We start from the raw sequence: 17236 nt of genomic DNA on the forward strand, positions 1-17236 counted from the left end.
CATCATGAACTAATTTGAGTGGTTCTCAAGACTTTGTTCTCAAGATCCTTTTATTATACCTAAAAATTATCAAGGACTTCAAAGGGGTATAAATGGGTAATAACTACAGATATTCACTGTATTTATTCACTATAAAAATACATTAGTATCACTATGGCAATTGCTGCCATGAGGGCTTATGGTCTGAGGACAAGGGGTGCTCTCAAGCCTCAGAGTTCAAAGAAGTAGAACCATCAAAGGAGGACTCACAGTTGCTTTGTCGAGGACTTTCACAGAATCTTCATCAGCAACTTTATGTTTTCGAAGAGCCTCTTCTAGGGTCCACAGGGGTAAATTCTCCCATTTCCCAAATACCACAAGATCAATGTCACTAAATAGGTGAGATAAAATGTTCAAGGGGAAAAATATCTGTTTCAATTCATATTCAAACATTCAGATTATAAATTATCCCAATTTAAACAATTTAAAATTCTAGAAAGACCAAAAAAAAACTCATAAAACTAGAGCAAAATTTAAGAGCAGTCAGCTATTTGGTAAGAATCAGGTTTTTTTTTGTTTGTTTGTTTTTTGGTATGTTAGTTGACTTATTTCTCAAAATCATTTTTACAGCACAAGTTAGACTAACTTGGATATTATTTTAAAAATTTAAACAAGAGGTGGCTACGTGGCGCAGGGGATAGAGCACCGGCCCTAGAGTCAGGAGTACCAGAGTTCAAATCTGGCCTCCTCAGACACTTCATAATTACCTAGCTGTGTGGCCTTGGGCAAGCCACTTAACCCCATTGCCTAACAAAAAAAAAAAAAAAAAAATTTAAGCAAAAGAACCCAAAGAACATTAAACATACTAACAGCAACATTGAGTGATGATCAACTATGATAGACTTGTTCATTTCAGTAGAACAATAATCAAAGACAATTCTAAAACACTAATGATGGAAAATACCATACATATATCCAGAAAAGGAACTGTGGAGTTTAAATGCACACCAAAGTACACTATCTTCAATTTTTTAAAAGTTATCTTAGGTCTTATGTCTTCTTTTAGTCTCTAATATTTTTTCTCTGTTTCGATTTAATTCTTAGTTCACAACAACATTAATATGGAAACAGCAACATGGGGGTGATGATCAATCTTAAAGGACTTGTTCATTTCATCAGTGCAACAATCAGGGACAATTTTAGAGTGTCTGCAATGAAGAATACCATCTGTATGCAAAGAAAGAATTGTGGTGTTTAAACAAAGACCATTACTTTTAATTTTAAAAAAGTTATCTTATTATGTAATTTTGCTGTCTCTTATATTGTTTTTTCCTTAAAGATATGATTTCTCTCTCAATACATTCAATTTTGATCAATGTATATCATGGAAATAATGTAAAGACTATCAGACTGCCTTCTGTGGGGAGCAGGGGAGGGAAGTGAGATTAGGGGGGAAAATTATAAAATTCAAAAATAAAAAATAAATTTTTAAAAAATTTTAAAAAGAATTTAAGAGGCAGGAAAAAATATTAGTATGAATCTATGTTTAGTGTGTTTAACATGTATAGCCTATATTAGATTACTTTCTGTCAGAGAGGAAGGGAAGAGAGGGAAGTAGAAAACTTATAACTCAAAACCTTATAAAAAAAATGACTGTGAAAACTACCATTGCATGTAATTAAAAAAATAAATGAATATTAAAAAAATTTAGGCAGAAAAGGAACAATAATATTTAGTCTTCAAAGAGCTTGGTCTCATAAACTAATTAGTTAACAAGGATTCTCATTGAGATTCTCATAAATAAAAATATTAGTAGAGTAAAAGTCTAATTTTGCAGAACATAGATAAAAATGTAATGGAATAGAAATGTGCAGTACGATAAAATTAAAACAGGCAAAAAGAAAAGTGAGCTGAATTTCACTCTCACCCTTTAGGGACAAAAGAGGAAGGGGAAGGAGAATTGGAAGGGCTGAGAAGCCTTGCCTTCTATTCTCCACCTTTCAAGGTACAGTAACAGCAAATACTTCTCAAAGCAACAATCTTGACTAATACCTTTAAGATAACAACAATCTATAAATTGGTGAGGTCTTTGTTTAGGAGAACTGCAAGATAAATCAGGGCTCTGGGAAAATTATCTCAAAGAAACAAGGACCAAGGAAATATACCTGGAAGACAGGGACAGTTTCCTTTTTCTTTTTATATTCCCAGTGCCTCTAACAAAGTGCTTTGCACACTTAATAAAGGATTTGAAATTGAAGTCAGATATGCTCCCTGGAAGAGTAAAGGTTTTAAGGCATCCTCAGTTCTAAAAATAGTAGATGTTGGAATAGAGTAACACACAAGATCACTTATCCAAAAGAATATATAGTTCTGCCGTATAAGCAAGAATATTTTATTATAATCCCACTAACTTCTCAGAAAATCTATTAATCATTATTTTTGAATTGTATAGGGAGTTACTCATTTTAGCAATTTCAAATCAGTAAAGCTAGTTACTAAAAATTATTATCATTTATAATATTTTTATTCTATTTTTATTCAAAATTTTCTCATACAGTGATTATTATTAGTTTTTAGAAAGATGGAAGTAAAATTATTTTCTGCTTAACTATAATTTAACTCAATCTGACTAATCCTTATTAAACATCTACTACAAGCAATGGACTGGGATACAATCATACAACACAAACTAAAAGAATGTAAAATATTTCCTTCCTTCAACAAACATTTTTCATCCATCTTACTATGTCAAACATTATGCTAAACATTAAGAATAAAATTAAAGACAAAAAAAACCGAAAAACAAGTTCTCTTTCCTTAAGAAGTTTACATTCTACTAGAGGATTTAACATAAATACAGATAAGAAAGAAAACATTAACAATTAAAGCAAATGTTCAAGCAAGACTTCAAAGAGGGTAGAAAGGAAAGACTTACATTAGCTGACACAAAGTGAAATGAACTCTGTACAAAAATAACTGCAATATTGTAGGATGATCAACTGAATGAATTAGGTTTTTCTTGGCAATGTATTGTGATCCATGACAATTCTGAAGGATCTATGATAAAGAATTCTATCCATCCCCAGGGAAAGTTTTTTTAACATTATTTTTTTCTCATTATAAAGAATGCTATCCATCCCAAGAAAAAGAGCAGATGGTATCTGAATACAACTTGAAGCATAGTTTTTTTAAAAAAACTTTTTTTCTTGAGGTTTCTTTTTATTTGGGGGGGGTCCTATTATTTTTGCATAACATGATTGTTATAGAAAAGTATTTCATGACTATATATTTAATATATAGAGACAGAGAATAATCTATATTAAAATGCTTGCTTTCTCAATGGGGGGCAGTGAAGAGTAGATAGACAAAGGGATAGAATTTGAAACGCAAAGTTTTAAAAATGAATGTTAATAGGAGGTGGCTAGGTGATGCAGTGGATAGAGTACTTGAATTTAAATCTGGCCTCAGACTCTTAATAATTGCCTAGCTGTGTGACCTTGGGCAAGTCACTTAATGCCATTGCCTTAAATAAAAAATTTTTTAAAACGTCTTAAAAATCAATGTTAACTTTTTTCATGAAACCAGGGAAAAATAAAATACTAAATAAAGTATAAAAAAAATTAAGAAATAGAATTCACAAAGAAGTGCCACCTTAGTTAAGTCAACAAAGAATCTGAGAAACGAAGATGAGGAAAAAGGGAATTCAAAGCATGGAGGTATTTGGGCAAATACACGGGGAAACAGTCTTGTTGGAATGTTATCTGCATCAAGGTGAATCATGACATAATCAAAAATGTAAATTAGAGCCAGATAGCAAAAAGACTTCTATGCAGGAATAAGGAATTTTTATGTTATTTAAGAGGCAACAGAGAGTAACTTATTACCCTTAGAGCACACAAGTGAAATGGTCAGATATGTTATTATTTTGGAAGTTATTATTTTGGAATCTGTTAGAAGTTGGATTAAAGGGGGAGAAACTGGAAGCAAGGAGACCAATAAAGAGGTTATAGATGAGTGACAATGAAGGTCTGAAGTGGCTGACTAATGTAAAGAAGAGATTCTACCATGGAGGTAGAATTGACAATACTGAACTGATGGCATGAAGAATCATACATTTAGGAATGGAAGAGAGCTTAAAATCAACTGAGTCCCTCATTTTAAACTTATGAGAAACAACTGAGACTCGGGAAGGCTATATGACCAGTTCAGGGTTACCAGTCAAGTTATCTGAGGCAGGAATTTTTATGGGAAAGAACTAAAGGAGGAACTAAGCTGAATAAGAAGGAAGGTATTACATTTATGTAAAGGAATTTGAACTTTTGAAGGAGTTCAACTTGGGCTGAAGAAGAAGGGTTCAAACTGAAGGAAAGTAAGATAAAGCAAAAACAAATGAATAAAACAAATTAAGAAAGTAGTAAGAAAATGAAGTATCTGTCAAATTGTTGAAATAAAGAGGGAGATTGAGAATGGTTCTCAAGTTAAGAAGTAAAAATAATGAGTGTCTTAAGATGATTAACAGTGAAAATAGCATGATCAGTTTATAAATATGGCTAGGGAGCAGCATAATGACTATATAAATAACAAAACCAACAGAAATCACATTATTATCTCAATAAATGCAGAAAAAGAAAATACAGTACCCATTTCTATTTTTAAAAAGACATTTTCCCACTTGTTTAGCTGAGACTTTGTGTACAAAGTATTTTGTAATTGTATTTTTATTATTTAATAGCTCTGTCAAATAATTTTTTGGGAGTTTGATAGATATAACACTTAGTAAATTAACTTAGAATTTTCATTTTCATTTTATTGACTGGGCCTACTCATGAGCAATTGATATTTTTCCGTTTAGTTTTTACTTTTTATTTATGCTAAGCATTTTGTAATTGTGGTCATAGAGTTCCTGGATTTTCTTGGCAGGTAGACTCCCAAATATTTTATATTGTTTATAGTTATTTTAAATAGAATTTCTCTTTTTATCTCTTGTTCTAGCTTCAAGGTTATCCCTATTACACAGATAATGATTGTTGATGATTTAGATAAATATTGCTTATCATTTTAAGGAATGCTCCCTTTGTTACTATGCCCTTTAGTTTTTTGGATTTTTTAAGATTTTTAGGTTTTTGCAAGGCAATGGGGTTAAGTGGCTTGCCCAAGGCCACACAGCTAGGTAATTATGAAGTGTCTGAGGCCAGATTTGAACTCAGGTACTCCTGACTCCAGGGCCAGTGCTCTATCCATTGTGCCACCTAGCCACCCCCATGTCCTTCATTTTCAAAGAAGACCATGACATCAGGGAGGGCAATGCCATAATAAGCACATGAATAGATTTGAGTAAGGGGGTGCTGTGCTAAGTCATCAGCCTCACTTTCTCCTCCAGAGTCATTTGAGCCCGTGTCTGATATGAATCAGGACAACTGGAGATGGCCCTGGATGTAGGGCAATCAGTTAAGTGACTTGTTAAGTCACACAGCTAGTAAGTGGCAAATATCTGATTTTAACTCCCATCCTCCTGAATCTAAGTTCAGCACTCTGTCTACTGTGCCATCTAGTGGCCATCAAAACCATAGAGGCTGGATCAGCGGACCAGATTAGGTACACAAGACACAGTAGTCAATGGCCATAGGAATCTAGTGTTTGATAAACCCAAAGAGCCCAGTTTTGGGGATAAAAACAGATTCTTTGATAAAAGCTGCCAGGAAAATTGGTACACAGTAGGACAAAAACTAGGTAAAGACCAACATCTCAACTGTGTATCAAGATAAGGTCAAAATGGTTGCATGATTTACACAGAAAGAATAACACCATAAGCAAATAAGAAAAGCAAGGAATAGTATACCTGTCACATCTATAGGGATGGAAAGACTTCAGGACCAAATAAGAGATTGAAAACATAACAAAATGCAAAATAGGTAATTTTTATTAAATCAAATTAAAATTAAATTATATAAATTATATAAAATTAAAATTAACCAATGCAACCGAGATCAAGGAAAGCAAAATGTTGGGAAACAATCAGCAAGTGACTCTGACAAAGGCCTCATTTCTCAAATATATAGAACAGATTGAAATTTATAAAACTACAAGTCATTTCCTAATTGTTACATGGTCAAAGGTTATGTTTTCAGATAAAGAAATAAAAAACTAACAGAAGGAATATGAAGAAGTGTTCCAAATCACTTTTGATTAGAGAAATGGAAATTAAAACTCTGCGATACCTCACATTTCTCAGATTGGTTAATATGACAAAAAAAAGGAAAATGATAAATATTAAGAGAGGAAGTTGGAAAACTGGCACCCTAAGGAACCCTAAGGTGTGAGTTATTCCAACCATGCTGGAGGGCAATTTGGAACTATGCCCAAGGAATAACCAAACTATGCATATCCTTTAATCTAGTAAAACCACTACTAGGTCTACATTGCAAAGAGATCATAAAAATAAAGAGAAAAGGACCTACTTGTGCAAAAAAAAAAAAGGAGGTGGGGAGGTTGTTACAGCCCTTTTCATGATGGCAAAATATTAGAAACTAAGCACATGCCATCAATTGGGAAATGATTAAACAAACCGTAGCATAGGAATGTAATGGAATATATTGTGCAATAAGAAATAAAGAACAGATTTCAGAAAAACCTGGAAAGACTTGCATGAATTATTGCAAAGTGAAATGAGCAGAACCAGGAAAACAACGTATCAGTAACATTATTTGATGGTCTACTATGAATGACTCAGCTCTTCTCAACCACACAATAATCCAAGACAACTACAAAGGACTCAAAGGAAAATGGTATCCACATCCAGATAAAGACCTGATGAACTCTGAATGCATGTTGAAACATATTTTTTTTTAACTTCTTTATTCTTTCCTGTGGTTTTTTCCTATGTGATCTACTATTTCTCCCTCAATTGAGACTAATTTCAAAACAGATTTTATATGACAGCACATTTATAAACTATATCAGACTACCATTTTCAGAACAGGGAGGGAAGAAAGAGAGATAAAAGTTGTAATTCAAAAGCTTATAAAAAAATGAATCCTAAAAATGTTCTTGATAGGTAACTGGGGGAAAATATTATTTTAAAAATATGGCTGAAGCTGTCATAATATGGAAAGCCATCAAGTTCTGCAATAATTTGCATTGAGTAAAGAACTGTTTATATTCCTGCCCCCAGCTAAGGCATTGTTAATGTATATTAATTGGGCAAGTCTCTCTCCTAAAAGAGAAGGTTGAATGGAGGCTTAAGCTCTCACCACTCTCTAGAGATTATCTGAAGCAATAAAGTGCTTCTAAATAAACACACACACACACACATAGACAGATGAATGTATGAATGAATAATAAAGATTTCATTTTCAAGAGAGTTAAGGAAAATATTCAAAATTTATGAGTAAGACCTCTTCCCCAATTGATGAACAGTCAAAAGATAAGAATGGGTAATTCTCAAAGAATCTAAGCTATTAACAATAACTTATGAAAAAAGTTCCAAATCATGAATAAATTGAAAACACAACTTAAAGCAACTCTGAGATTCCACTCACCAGTTTGACAAAGTTAACAAAAAAGAAAAATGCCAAATGTTGGAAGTTGGAAAGGCTGTGAGAAAACAAGCACACTGATGAATTGTTGGAGCTGTAAACTGGTCCAGAAATTATTTTTTTTCTTAGGTTTTTGCTAGGCAATGGGGTTAAGTGGCTTGCCCAAGGCTACACAGCTAGGTAATTATTAAGTGTCTGAGACCAGATTTGAACCCAGGTACTCCTGACTCCAGGGCTGATGCTTTATCCACTGCATCACCTAGCTGCCCCCAGAAATTCTAGAAAGTAATTTGGAATTAGGTCCAAAATATCATTAAACTGTATGTAAATACCCTTTGATGAAAACATTATCACAAATAGGCCTAAACATCAAATAGATAAAAGAAGAAGAAAGCACATGTACAACAAAAATTTATAATGGTTCTTTTTTTGGGAGCAAAGAACTAGAAACTAAGGTAGTATCTATCAATTGAGGAAGAGCTAAATAAATAATGGTATATGAAAGTAATGGAATATACACTCATGAAATGGCAAAATTGACAGTTTAATAGAAACTTGGGAACCATATGAATTGATGAAGAGTGAAGTGAGTAGAATCAGAACAATTTACATAATGGCAACAACATTAAAAACAAACAGTCTTATATTACAATCAATGTAATGACCAATCAATATTCTGGAGAACCAAAATTAAAGAATGCTACTCACTTCCTTTCAAGAGATGAGATGGCCTCAAGTTGAAGAATAAGACATTTTGGACATGGCCAAAGCAGGAATTTGTTTTGATTATGTGTATCTATTACTGTTTTTCCTTTTTCTTTTTAATAATGTAGCGAGTGAAAAAGATAAGAGGAAGCAAAAATGATTATAAATTTTAAAATGGAGTCACTAAGTAGCACAGTGTACTAGGCCTGAAGTCAGAAAGACTTAACTTTTCCAAGCTCAAATAAGGGCTTAGACCCTTACCAGGAATGAGAAGCTGGGTAAATCATATAACCCTGTTTGCTTCAGTTCCTCACCTGGAAAAGTTGGAGAAGAAAATGGCACATTGTTCAGTCTCTTTACCAAAAAAACCCCAGGGAGTGGAGTTAAAATGGTGGAGTAAAGGCAGGGACTGACCTGAGCTCTCCACCAAAACCCTCCAAATACCTTTAAATAATAATTCTAACCAAATTCTAGAGTGGCAGAACCCACAAAAAAGAGTGAAACAATTTTCAGACCAAGGTAACTTGGAAGATATGAGAAATGGTCTGTTATACCAGAGTAAGAAAGGACTCAGAGCACAGCCCAGGTCATATAGCCATCCAAGAAACAGACCTTGGGGCACCTAGGTCCATGGCAGCAATGACAGTTTCCAGACTTTCAGTCCAGGGATTGCAAAGGACAACTTGGAAGGTCAGTAGGAAAATTGTGTTGCACCAGAATGAGAGCAGAGCAAAGTTCAGCGCAGGCCTGGGGAGCCACCCAGTAGTGGCTTCCAGAGCAATCAGCCCAGGGACAACAACAACAACAACAACAACAACAACAATAATAATAATAATAATTATTATTATTATTATATATTATATAATAATAATAACAACAATAACAATAATGATGATGATGATGTTTGTTCTTTATTTTCAAAGACAACCACAACATCAGCGAAGTGATGTCATGACAAGCATGTGAACTGGATTTAAGTGAGGGGAGTGCTGTGCTACGTCACCAGCCTCACTTTCTCCTCCAGTCATATGGGTCCAATGACCAGATATGAATCACCATGACTGGGGATGGCCCTGGAAGTGAGGGAATCAGGGTTAAGTGATTTGCCCAAGGTCACAAAGCTAGTAAGTGACAAGCATCTGAGGCTGAATTCAAACTCCCATCTATCCACTGCACCACCTAGCTAACCTCTAGGGACTATAAGGGGGGTGGGGGAAATTGCAGCAGTCTCTTTGCCATCCCTGTTTCAGGAGTCTGTTGCTTCACCCATATTCAGATCCAAGTTGCAGTCTGGGATCCCAATCCCAGGAAGAGGAGCAGAAGCAAACAGAGCTAACAGTCTTCAGTGGAGGTTCCAGGACAGAAAGGAGTAATTGTGGTCACCCACAGACCAGAGCACAGGCCAGAAGAGCAGTCAGAATCTCTCATAAGACCTTGGAAGAACTGAGAACTTGCAGGTCACTGGAGAGGTATCCCTGAAAATAGGTGCAAAAACCCTCAAAAGTTTGGGACAGTGTGTCCTCCACCCTGGGAGCAGAGTCCCACCTTAACAAAGAGTTAAAATCAAGTCAAAGGCTGGGGAAATGGACAAATAACAGAAGAAAAAATCCAATCATAAATAGTAACTTTGGTTTTATAGAGGATCAAAATACACATTCAGAAGATAACAAAGTCAAAGGTCCTACATACAAAGTCTCCAAAAAATATATTAATTGATGGGGCAGCTAGGTGGACACAGTGAATAGAACACCAGCCCTGGAGTCAGGAGTACCTGAGTTCAAATCTGGTCTCAGACACTTAAATAATTATCTAGCTGTGTGGCCTTGGGCAAACGACTTAACCCCATTGCCTTGCAAAAACCTAAAAAAACAAACAAAAAATATATCAATTGGTCTCAGGCTGTGGAAGTGCTCAAAAATGATTTTGAAAATGAAATGAGGTAGGGGAAAAATTGGGAAAAGAAATGAAAGTGATGCAGGGAAAATCATGAAAACCAGGGTCAGCAGCTTGGTGAAAGAGATACATAAAAAATACTGATGAAAATAGCATCTTAATAATAGGTTTAGGTCAAATAGAAAAAACAGTTCAAAAGGTCAATGAGGAGAAGAATGACTTAAAAAGCAGAATTGATAAAATGGAAAAGAAGATACAAAAGTTCTCTGAAGTATCTCACTGAAAAAAACAACTGACTTGGAAAATAGATCCAGGAGAGATAATTTAAAAATAATTGGACTACCTAAAAGTCATGACCAAAAAAATGGAACCTAGGGGTAAAACAGAAATTGAAAGAATCCACCAATTACCTCCTGGAAAGGGATCCCAAAATACAAATTGCCAGGAATATTATAGCCAAATTTCAGAATTCTCAAATCAAGGAGAAAATATTGCAAGCAGCCAGAAACAAATAATTTAGGTATTACAGAACTACAGTCAGTACAGCACAAAATTTAGCAGCTTCTACATTAAAGGGTTGTAGGACTTAGAATATGATATTCTAGAAGGCAAAAGAGCCTGGATTACAACCAAGAATCAACTACCCAGAAAAACTGAACAATTGGATCTTTTCAGGAGAAAAGATGAACATTCAATGAAATAGTGGACTTTCAAACTTTCCTGATAAAATGAACAGAGCTGAACAGAAAGTTTGATCTGTAAGTACAGGACTCAGGTGAAGCACAGAGGGTGGGTGGACATCATGAGGGACTCAATGAAATTGAATTGCTTGTATTCTTGCATGGGAAGATGATACTGATAACTCATATGAACCTTCCCATTTATTAGAGAAGTTAGGAGGAGCATATATAGATAGACCAGGCACAGTAGGAGTTGTATTTAAAGGAATAATATATTAAAAAGATGAAGTTAATGTGGGAGAAAGGTAAAGGAGAGGTAGCATGGGATAAGTTATTTCACATAAAAGAGGCAAGCAAATGCTTTTGCAATAGAGTGGAAGAGGGGGAAGGTAAGGAAGAGTAAGTGAGTCTTACTCTCATCAGAACTGGCTCAGAGAGGAAATAACATACACACTCAATTGGGTATAGAAATCTATCTTACCCTAGAGTAAAACAGGAGAGCAAAGAGATGGAAGAAAGGGGGGGGGGGTAAGGGAGGGAAGGAGATGATGGAAGGGAAGATTGTGGAAGAGGGTAGTCAGATGCAATATACTTTCAAGAGGGACAGGATGAAAGGAGAGAGAGAAGAAAATATATGGGGATGAGGGAAAAGGATAAAGAAAAATAAAGTAGTAATAGCAACTGTGGGAAAAAATATTGAAACAAGTTTCTCTGATAAAGACTTCATTTCTAAACACAGAAATCTAAACCAAATTTATAAAAAATAAAAGTCATTCTTCAATTGATAAATGATCAAGAGATATGAACAGTTTTCAGGAGGTTATCAATATAATCTATTTAAATATTTTTTAATATGCCCTAACTCACTACTGCTAGGAGGTACTACCTTATATCTATTAAAAGGACAGAAAGAGAAAATGACAAATGTTGGAAGAGATGTATGCTGGAGAAGTGTGAAATGATTCAACAATTCTGTAGAGTAATTTGGAACTATTCCCAAAGGGCTATAAAATTATGCCCATCCTTTGGCCTAGCAGTGCCTCTACTAGGTCTATATTCCAGAAGAGATGAAATATGGGAAGAAAAGAATCTTTATGTATAGGAATATTTATAGCAGCTCTTTTCTGGTGGCAAGGAGCTAGAGATTGAGGGGATGCCAAGAAGTTGAGGAATGGCTGAATGAATTATGCTATGTTAGTGAGATAAAATGCTGTTCTATTATGGGAAATAATGAACAGGATGCTCTCAGTAAAAAACTTACACAAGCAAATGCAATAGGAAATGTACATTACACAAAATAACAGCAATAATGAGGGATGATCAGCTATGAATGATCTACTTTTTCTCAACAATACAGACCTAAGAGAATTCTGAAGGATTTATGATAAAGAATTCTATCCATCCCAAAAGATAGAGCTGATGGTGTCTGAATACAGACTGAAGCATACTTTTTTTTCCACTTTATTTTTTCCTGAGGTTTCTTTTTTTTTGGGGGGGGGGGGGTATATTTACTTTTAAAATATGACTATAGCAATAATTTTTTAAATAAAAAGGGAAAAAAACTCAAATGGGGTCACAAAGAGTCAGCCATGACTGAAACTGAACAACAACAAAATTTTTTTAAGTGAAATAAAATAGAAGTTACATTTTAAAAAGTGTAAAACCACCATATTATTATATATGAGGTTCCTTCTAGATCTGACTGTTCTGAGGAAGAAGCAACAACTCTGTTCCAAGGAACATGACAGGAATCTACAGGTTTTGTCAGGTGGGAAATCATTCATTAAAGATCAGAAGAGTAGTGATGAATACTAAAGTAGCGATACGATAAGTAAAAGATCTGGCACCTTCCTCAGGACATGTATGAAAAGAATAAGAAACCCAAAAGGTTCACACGGGGGCAGCTAGGTGTCGTAGTGGATAAAGCACCGGCCTTGGAGTCAGGAGTAACTGGGCTCAAATCCAGTCTCAGACACTTAATAATTACCTAGCTGTGTGGCCTTGGGCAAGCCACTTAACCTCATTTGCCTTGCAAAAAAAAAAAAAGGTTCACATAAGCACAAATGATACTGATAAAAAAAAAAACTTAGAAAATACTGCCAAAGGTTAGAGAATCTTAGGCAAGAATTTAAAGACTATAGGAGCAAAGGAAGAGTTTTTTGATCACTAATAGCCATCGAAAACCAGGAATATAAACTAGGAAAAAAATGATCTGGGAAGTGAACAACTGATTAAGAAAAATATAGGAATGAAAGTCAACTGGCCTGTGATGAAGTACACACAAAATCAAGGTAAAGATGGACCTACCTAATGTCCTGCAAAGCAGGAATAAGAGGTGCGCATGGAAGAGGAAAAGAACTCCCTATCCACCAAGCTAGGTAATAGAAATTAACTACAAAGTAGGAAGAAGAGCATCAGTGCCAAAACATAGGACCTCAAAAGTTAATGTGCACTGGACAGTTAGACGGCACAGTAAATTGAGCACCAGTTCTGGAGTCAGGAGGACCTGAGTTCAAATCTGACATTTGACAGTTACTAGCTGTGTTACCCTGGACAGGTCACTTAACCCTGAATGCCTTAGCTTCCCAACTCCCACAAAAAAAAAAAATCTAAGTGCAAAAATGCAAGACATTGAGGCAACATGCAAAGTAAACTAACAGTCTTAATATAAGAAAGCAAATTTATCCATAAGTATCATCAAGATTCAGAATATCTGAAATATGGTTCTAGATTCAGTCATTTTTCAGTTGCATCTGTTTCTTCATGAACCAATTTGGGATTTTCTTGACAAAAATCCCAGAATGGTTTGCTATTTCCTTCTTCAGTTCATTTTCCAGATGAGGAACTGAGGCACAGGTTTAAGTGACTTGGTCAGATTACACACAGCAAAACAAGTGTCTGAGTTCAGATTCGAACCCAGTTTTCCTGAGTACAAGTCCAGCACCCTCTATCAACTGTGCCACCTAGTTGCCTGTTCTAGATGGGTATATCTTATTCAAAAGAAATAGGAGAGGAATAAGGAGAATAAATACGTTGGAGTGAGTAGAAGATTAAGTGGAACAATCCTGAATAACCAGGTGGTAGAACCATGGCAGAGTATATTAGGATAAAGATTAGAAGAGGGAGAAAAAGAAGTATTTTGTCATTGGAATATACTAGGTGTCCTAGAATGAGGAAATATATAACAAAAGCAGAGAAGCTAATAACTTCCTCATTTGATTTAATGATAATTTCATACTTTCAAAAAAAGTGAAGAAACAAATAATGGCCCCACACCAGGTACCTCTTTCCCCTCTTTTCCCTCCATCCTGCTTTTGATATCTTGTCTCTCCCAATTAGAATTTAAGTTCCTAGAAGAAACAATAAAAACTTAAGTGACTTGTTTGTTTGTTGTTCAATTTCAGGGATTAAGATAATGAAAACTTTGTGAAAAAAATAACCTCAAAGAGTTTGGAAAAAAGAAAAATGCAGGCATAGTTTGACATCCTTCCTGATTTTTAGAAAGAAGATTCCAAATAATTCAGAGGAAAGATGGACAGGATACTGTACACTGAGGAAGTTAGTTCAAGGAGGATGAGACTTTCAAAAATAAAGTTCTCAAATCATATAAACAGTTTCAACTAGGAGGAAAAAACTGAAGTTGTCTTCAGATAGTGGTGTCAAACTCAAACAAAAATAGGGGCCATTAATCATACAGATGAACCCTCCCTGCACATACTAACATTAGCTATGTTCTACTGAATTTTCATTTATATTTTTTTATTTTTTTTTAGGTTTTTACAAGGCAAATGGGGTTAAGTGGCTTGCCCAAGGCCACACAGCTAGGTAATTATTAAGTGTTTAAGACCGGATTTGAACCCAGGTACTCCTGACTCCAAGGCCGGTGCTTTTTCCACTACGCCACCTAGCCACCCCCATTTATAGTTAATATTTCCCAATATAGTATGAACCCTCCCTGCACATACTAACATTAGCTATGTTCTACTGAATTTTCATTTATTTTTTTTTATTTTTTTTTAGGTTTTTACAAGGAAAATGGGGTTAAGTGGCTTGCCCAAGGCCACACAGCTAGGTAATTATTAAGTGTTTAAGACCGGATTTGAACCCAGGTACTCCTGACTCCAAGGCCGGTGCTTTTTCCACTACGCCACCTAGCCACCCCCATTTATAGTTAATATTTCCCAATATAGTTCTAGTTTGGGGCAGCAATTATGTTTGATACCTGTATCTTTAAGAGACCAACGTAGCTGCAAAGAGAATTTTTCAATTAATTTCAACTTTAAAAAAATACATATCCAGAAGGCAGAAACTAGTGTAAATAATACAGAGGAGGAATTCAAAAATGTGACAAGGTATTATAAAAGCATTGTCTGGAATGCTTAAGCCCAGTATTAGATGAAACTGATAGGAAAACCTAAGGAGTAGAGTTGTTGCTTTGTGGCTACTTTGGGAAGGAGAAAAACAAAGATCAAAGAAGGGATAAGACCATTACCCAGAGTGGATAAGACAATGACTTACAACAGAAACAGTCTTTGGACTAAAGGAGCTAACAGGAAATCAATATCTAATATAAATAGATAACAAAAAAGCACACAGCTCCCTTAATGAATTCAAATCACTTAGTAAAAATGAATTATTATCTTGCTACTGAAAAAACTGTTAGCTAAGACTGCTGAGTCACCATCAGTGATATCTGAAGGATAGCAGAGAATAGGAGAGATACTAGAGAAGAATGTTTCAATATTTGAAAGGGGGGGATAGTCTATAAAGTATATGATAAGCTTAATTCTGATTTCTGGTAAAATTCTACAAAATATTTTTTAAATGGTTATTGAAGATCTAGAACTAAGAACCAGAATGATTTCATCAAAAATAGTATCTCATATTATTGTTGAAAAAGTTCAGAGACGTGGGATAGATCAGGTGTCAAATATATACAACTCTCCAGAATGGGTCAGAACCAGATGAAAATGAAGCATGATTCAGAAGTCCTGCTACTTAAGTTTGACACCACTGAGCTAGGTGACAGTAAAATTAGCCACTCAACCAGTTGTGAATCCAGGTATAATTTTCAATTGGCTTAATGTCAATAGGTAAGGAAGTCTCCATTGCCCCAGGGCTCAGTTCTTGGCTTTGTGCTACTGAGCACCAATGCCTAGGATAAGATCACATATGGCATGCATATCAAATGTCATATCAAATATGACATGACACTGGGAGAGAGATAGCTAAAGTCACAAAGTCAAGATAAAAAAAATCTTGGCTGTTTAGAATATTGGATTCAATCTAGTAAAGTGCAATTTACTAGGGAAGAACACTGGGGTTCAAAAAAAATCAACTCCATAAGAACAATAATGGAGAAGAATGATTAAACAGCAGTTTATCTTTAAAATTATCTGATAGATATACAAAAAAGTTCAGTATTACTTCAAAGGGATAAGGCAGTCAAAAAAGTTGTGATCTTAATTTATATTGAGAAGTATTCTTTCCAGGCAAGCAAAGAAGAGCAACCAGGATGATGAAAGGTCTTCAGTCCATGACATATGACAGTCATTTGAATGAAATAGTAATGTTTAGCCTAGAGAGGACTCAGGGAGTATATAATACCTATTTTAAGTATCTTATTATTATCTTATTAAGAATAATTATACTTATTCTATTTGGTCATTTTATTTAGCACTTAAGAAGAAAGAGTAGTAATGGGCAGAACTTTTTTCCTTTGGGGCAAGATAATTGGGGTTAAATGACTTGCCCAGAGTCACACAGCTGGTATGTCAAGTGTCTGAGATAAAATCTGAACTTCAGGTCCTCCTGCATCCAAAGCCAGTGCTCTAATTACTGTGCCACCTAGTTGTTCCTAATGAGCAGAAATTACAGAAAATCAAATTTAGGTTTGAGATCAGGAAAACTTTCCTAAGAACTGCATTCTGAATTGATTCAGAAAGTAGTGTTTTGCACTCCATTGAGAATTTTTCAATACACACTAAGTTCTCACTTGTCTGGCAGGTTGGAGAAAAGCTCTTTTTCAAATACAGATTAGACTAGTTAGCTGCTGAGGTCAATCAGTCAGTCAATAATTATTTAGTAAGCACCTACTATTGTCAGACACTGCACTGAGTGCTAGGGATACAAAGAAAGTCAAGAAGTTCACAGTTCAACCAAGGAGACAGCATGCAAAGAACTATGAACAAACTATACATAAAATCAACATTGAGAAGGCACTAGAATTAAGAGGAATTGGGAAAGGTTTTCTGTAGATGATGGGACTTTAACTGGGACTTGAACAAAGTCCAAGAAGCCAGGAGATGAGGAGGGATAGCATTCCATGCACGAGGGAGTTAGAAAAAATTTCTGGGACCCAGAGATGTACTATGTTGCGTGAGAAGCAGTAAAGAGGCCAATGTCACCGGATCACAGGGAGGGTGGGGACAGGGTAGGTTAAGA

The 17236-nt window shown here is 35.2% G+C and overlaps 1 protein-coding gene across 4 annotated transcripts in view; it reads right to left on the reverse strand.

Annotated features, from left to right (window-relative positions):
- Positions 1–17236, reverse strand: part of TENT4B (terminal nucleotidyltransferase 4B) — a 69502-nt gene that overhangs the window by 17295 nt on the left and 34971 nt on the right. For all 4 annotated transcript variants that reach the window (XM_074211371.1, XM_074211370.1, XM_074211372.1 and 1 more), the window contains one exon: positions 250–370. In XM_074211371.1, the coding sequence (XP_074067472.1) occupies positions 250–370 (121 nt within the window). The remainder of the gene's footprint in view (positions 1–249; positions 371–17236) is intronic.

This window comes from Macrotis lagotis, chromosome 1 (assembly GCF_037893015.1).
Source record: "Macrotis lagotis isolate mMagLag1 chromosome 1, bilby.v1.9.chrom.fasta, whole genome shotgun sequence".
Lineage (NCBI taxonomy): Eukaryota > Metazoa > Chordata > Mammalia > Peramelemorphia > Peramelidae > Macrotis > Macrotis lagotis.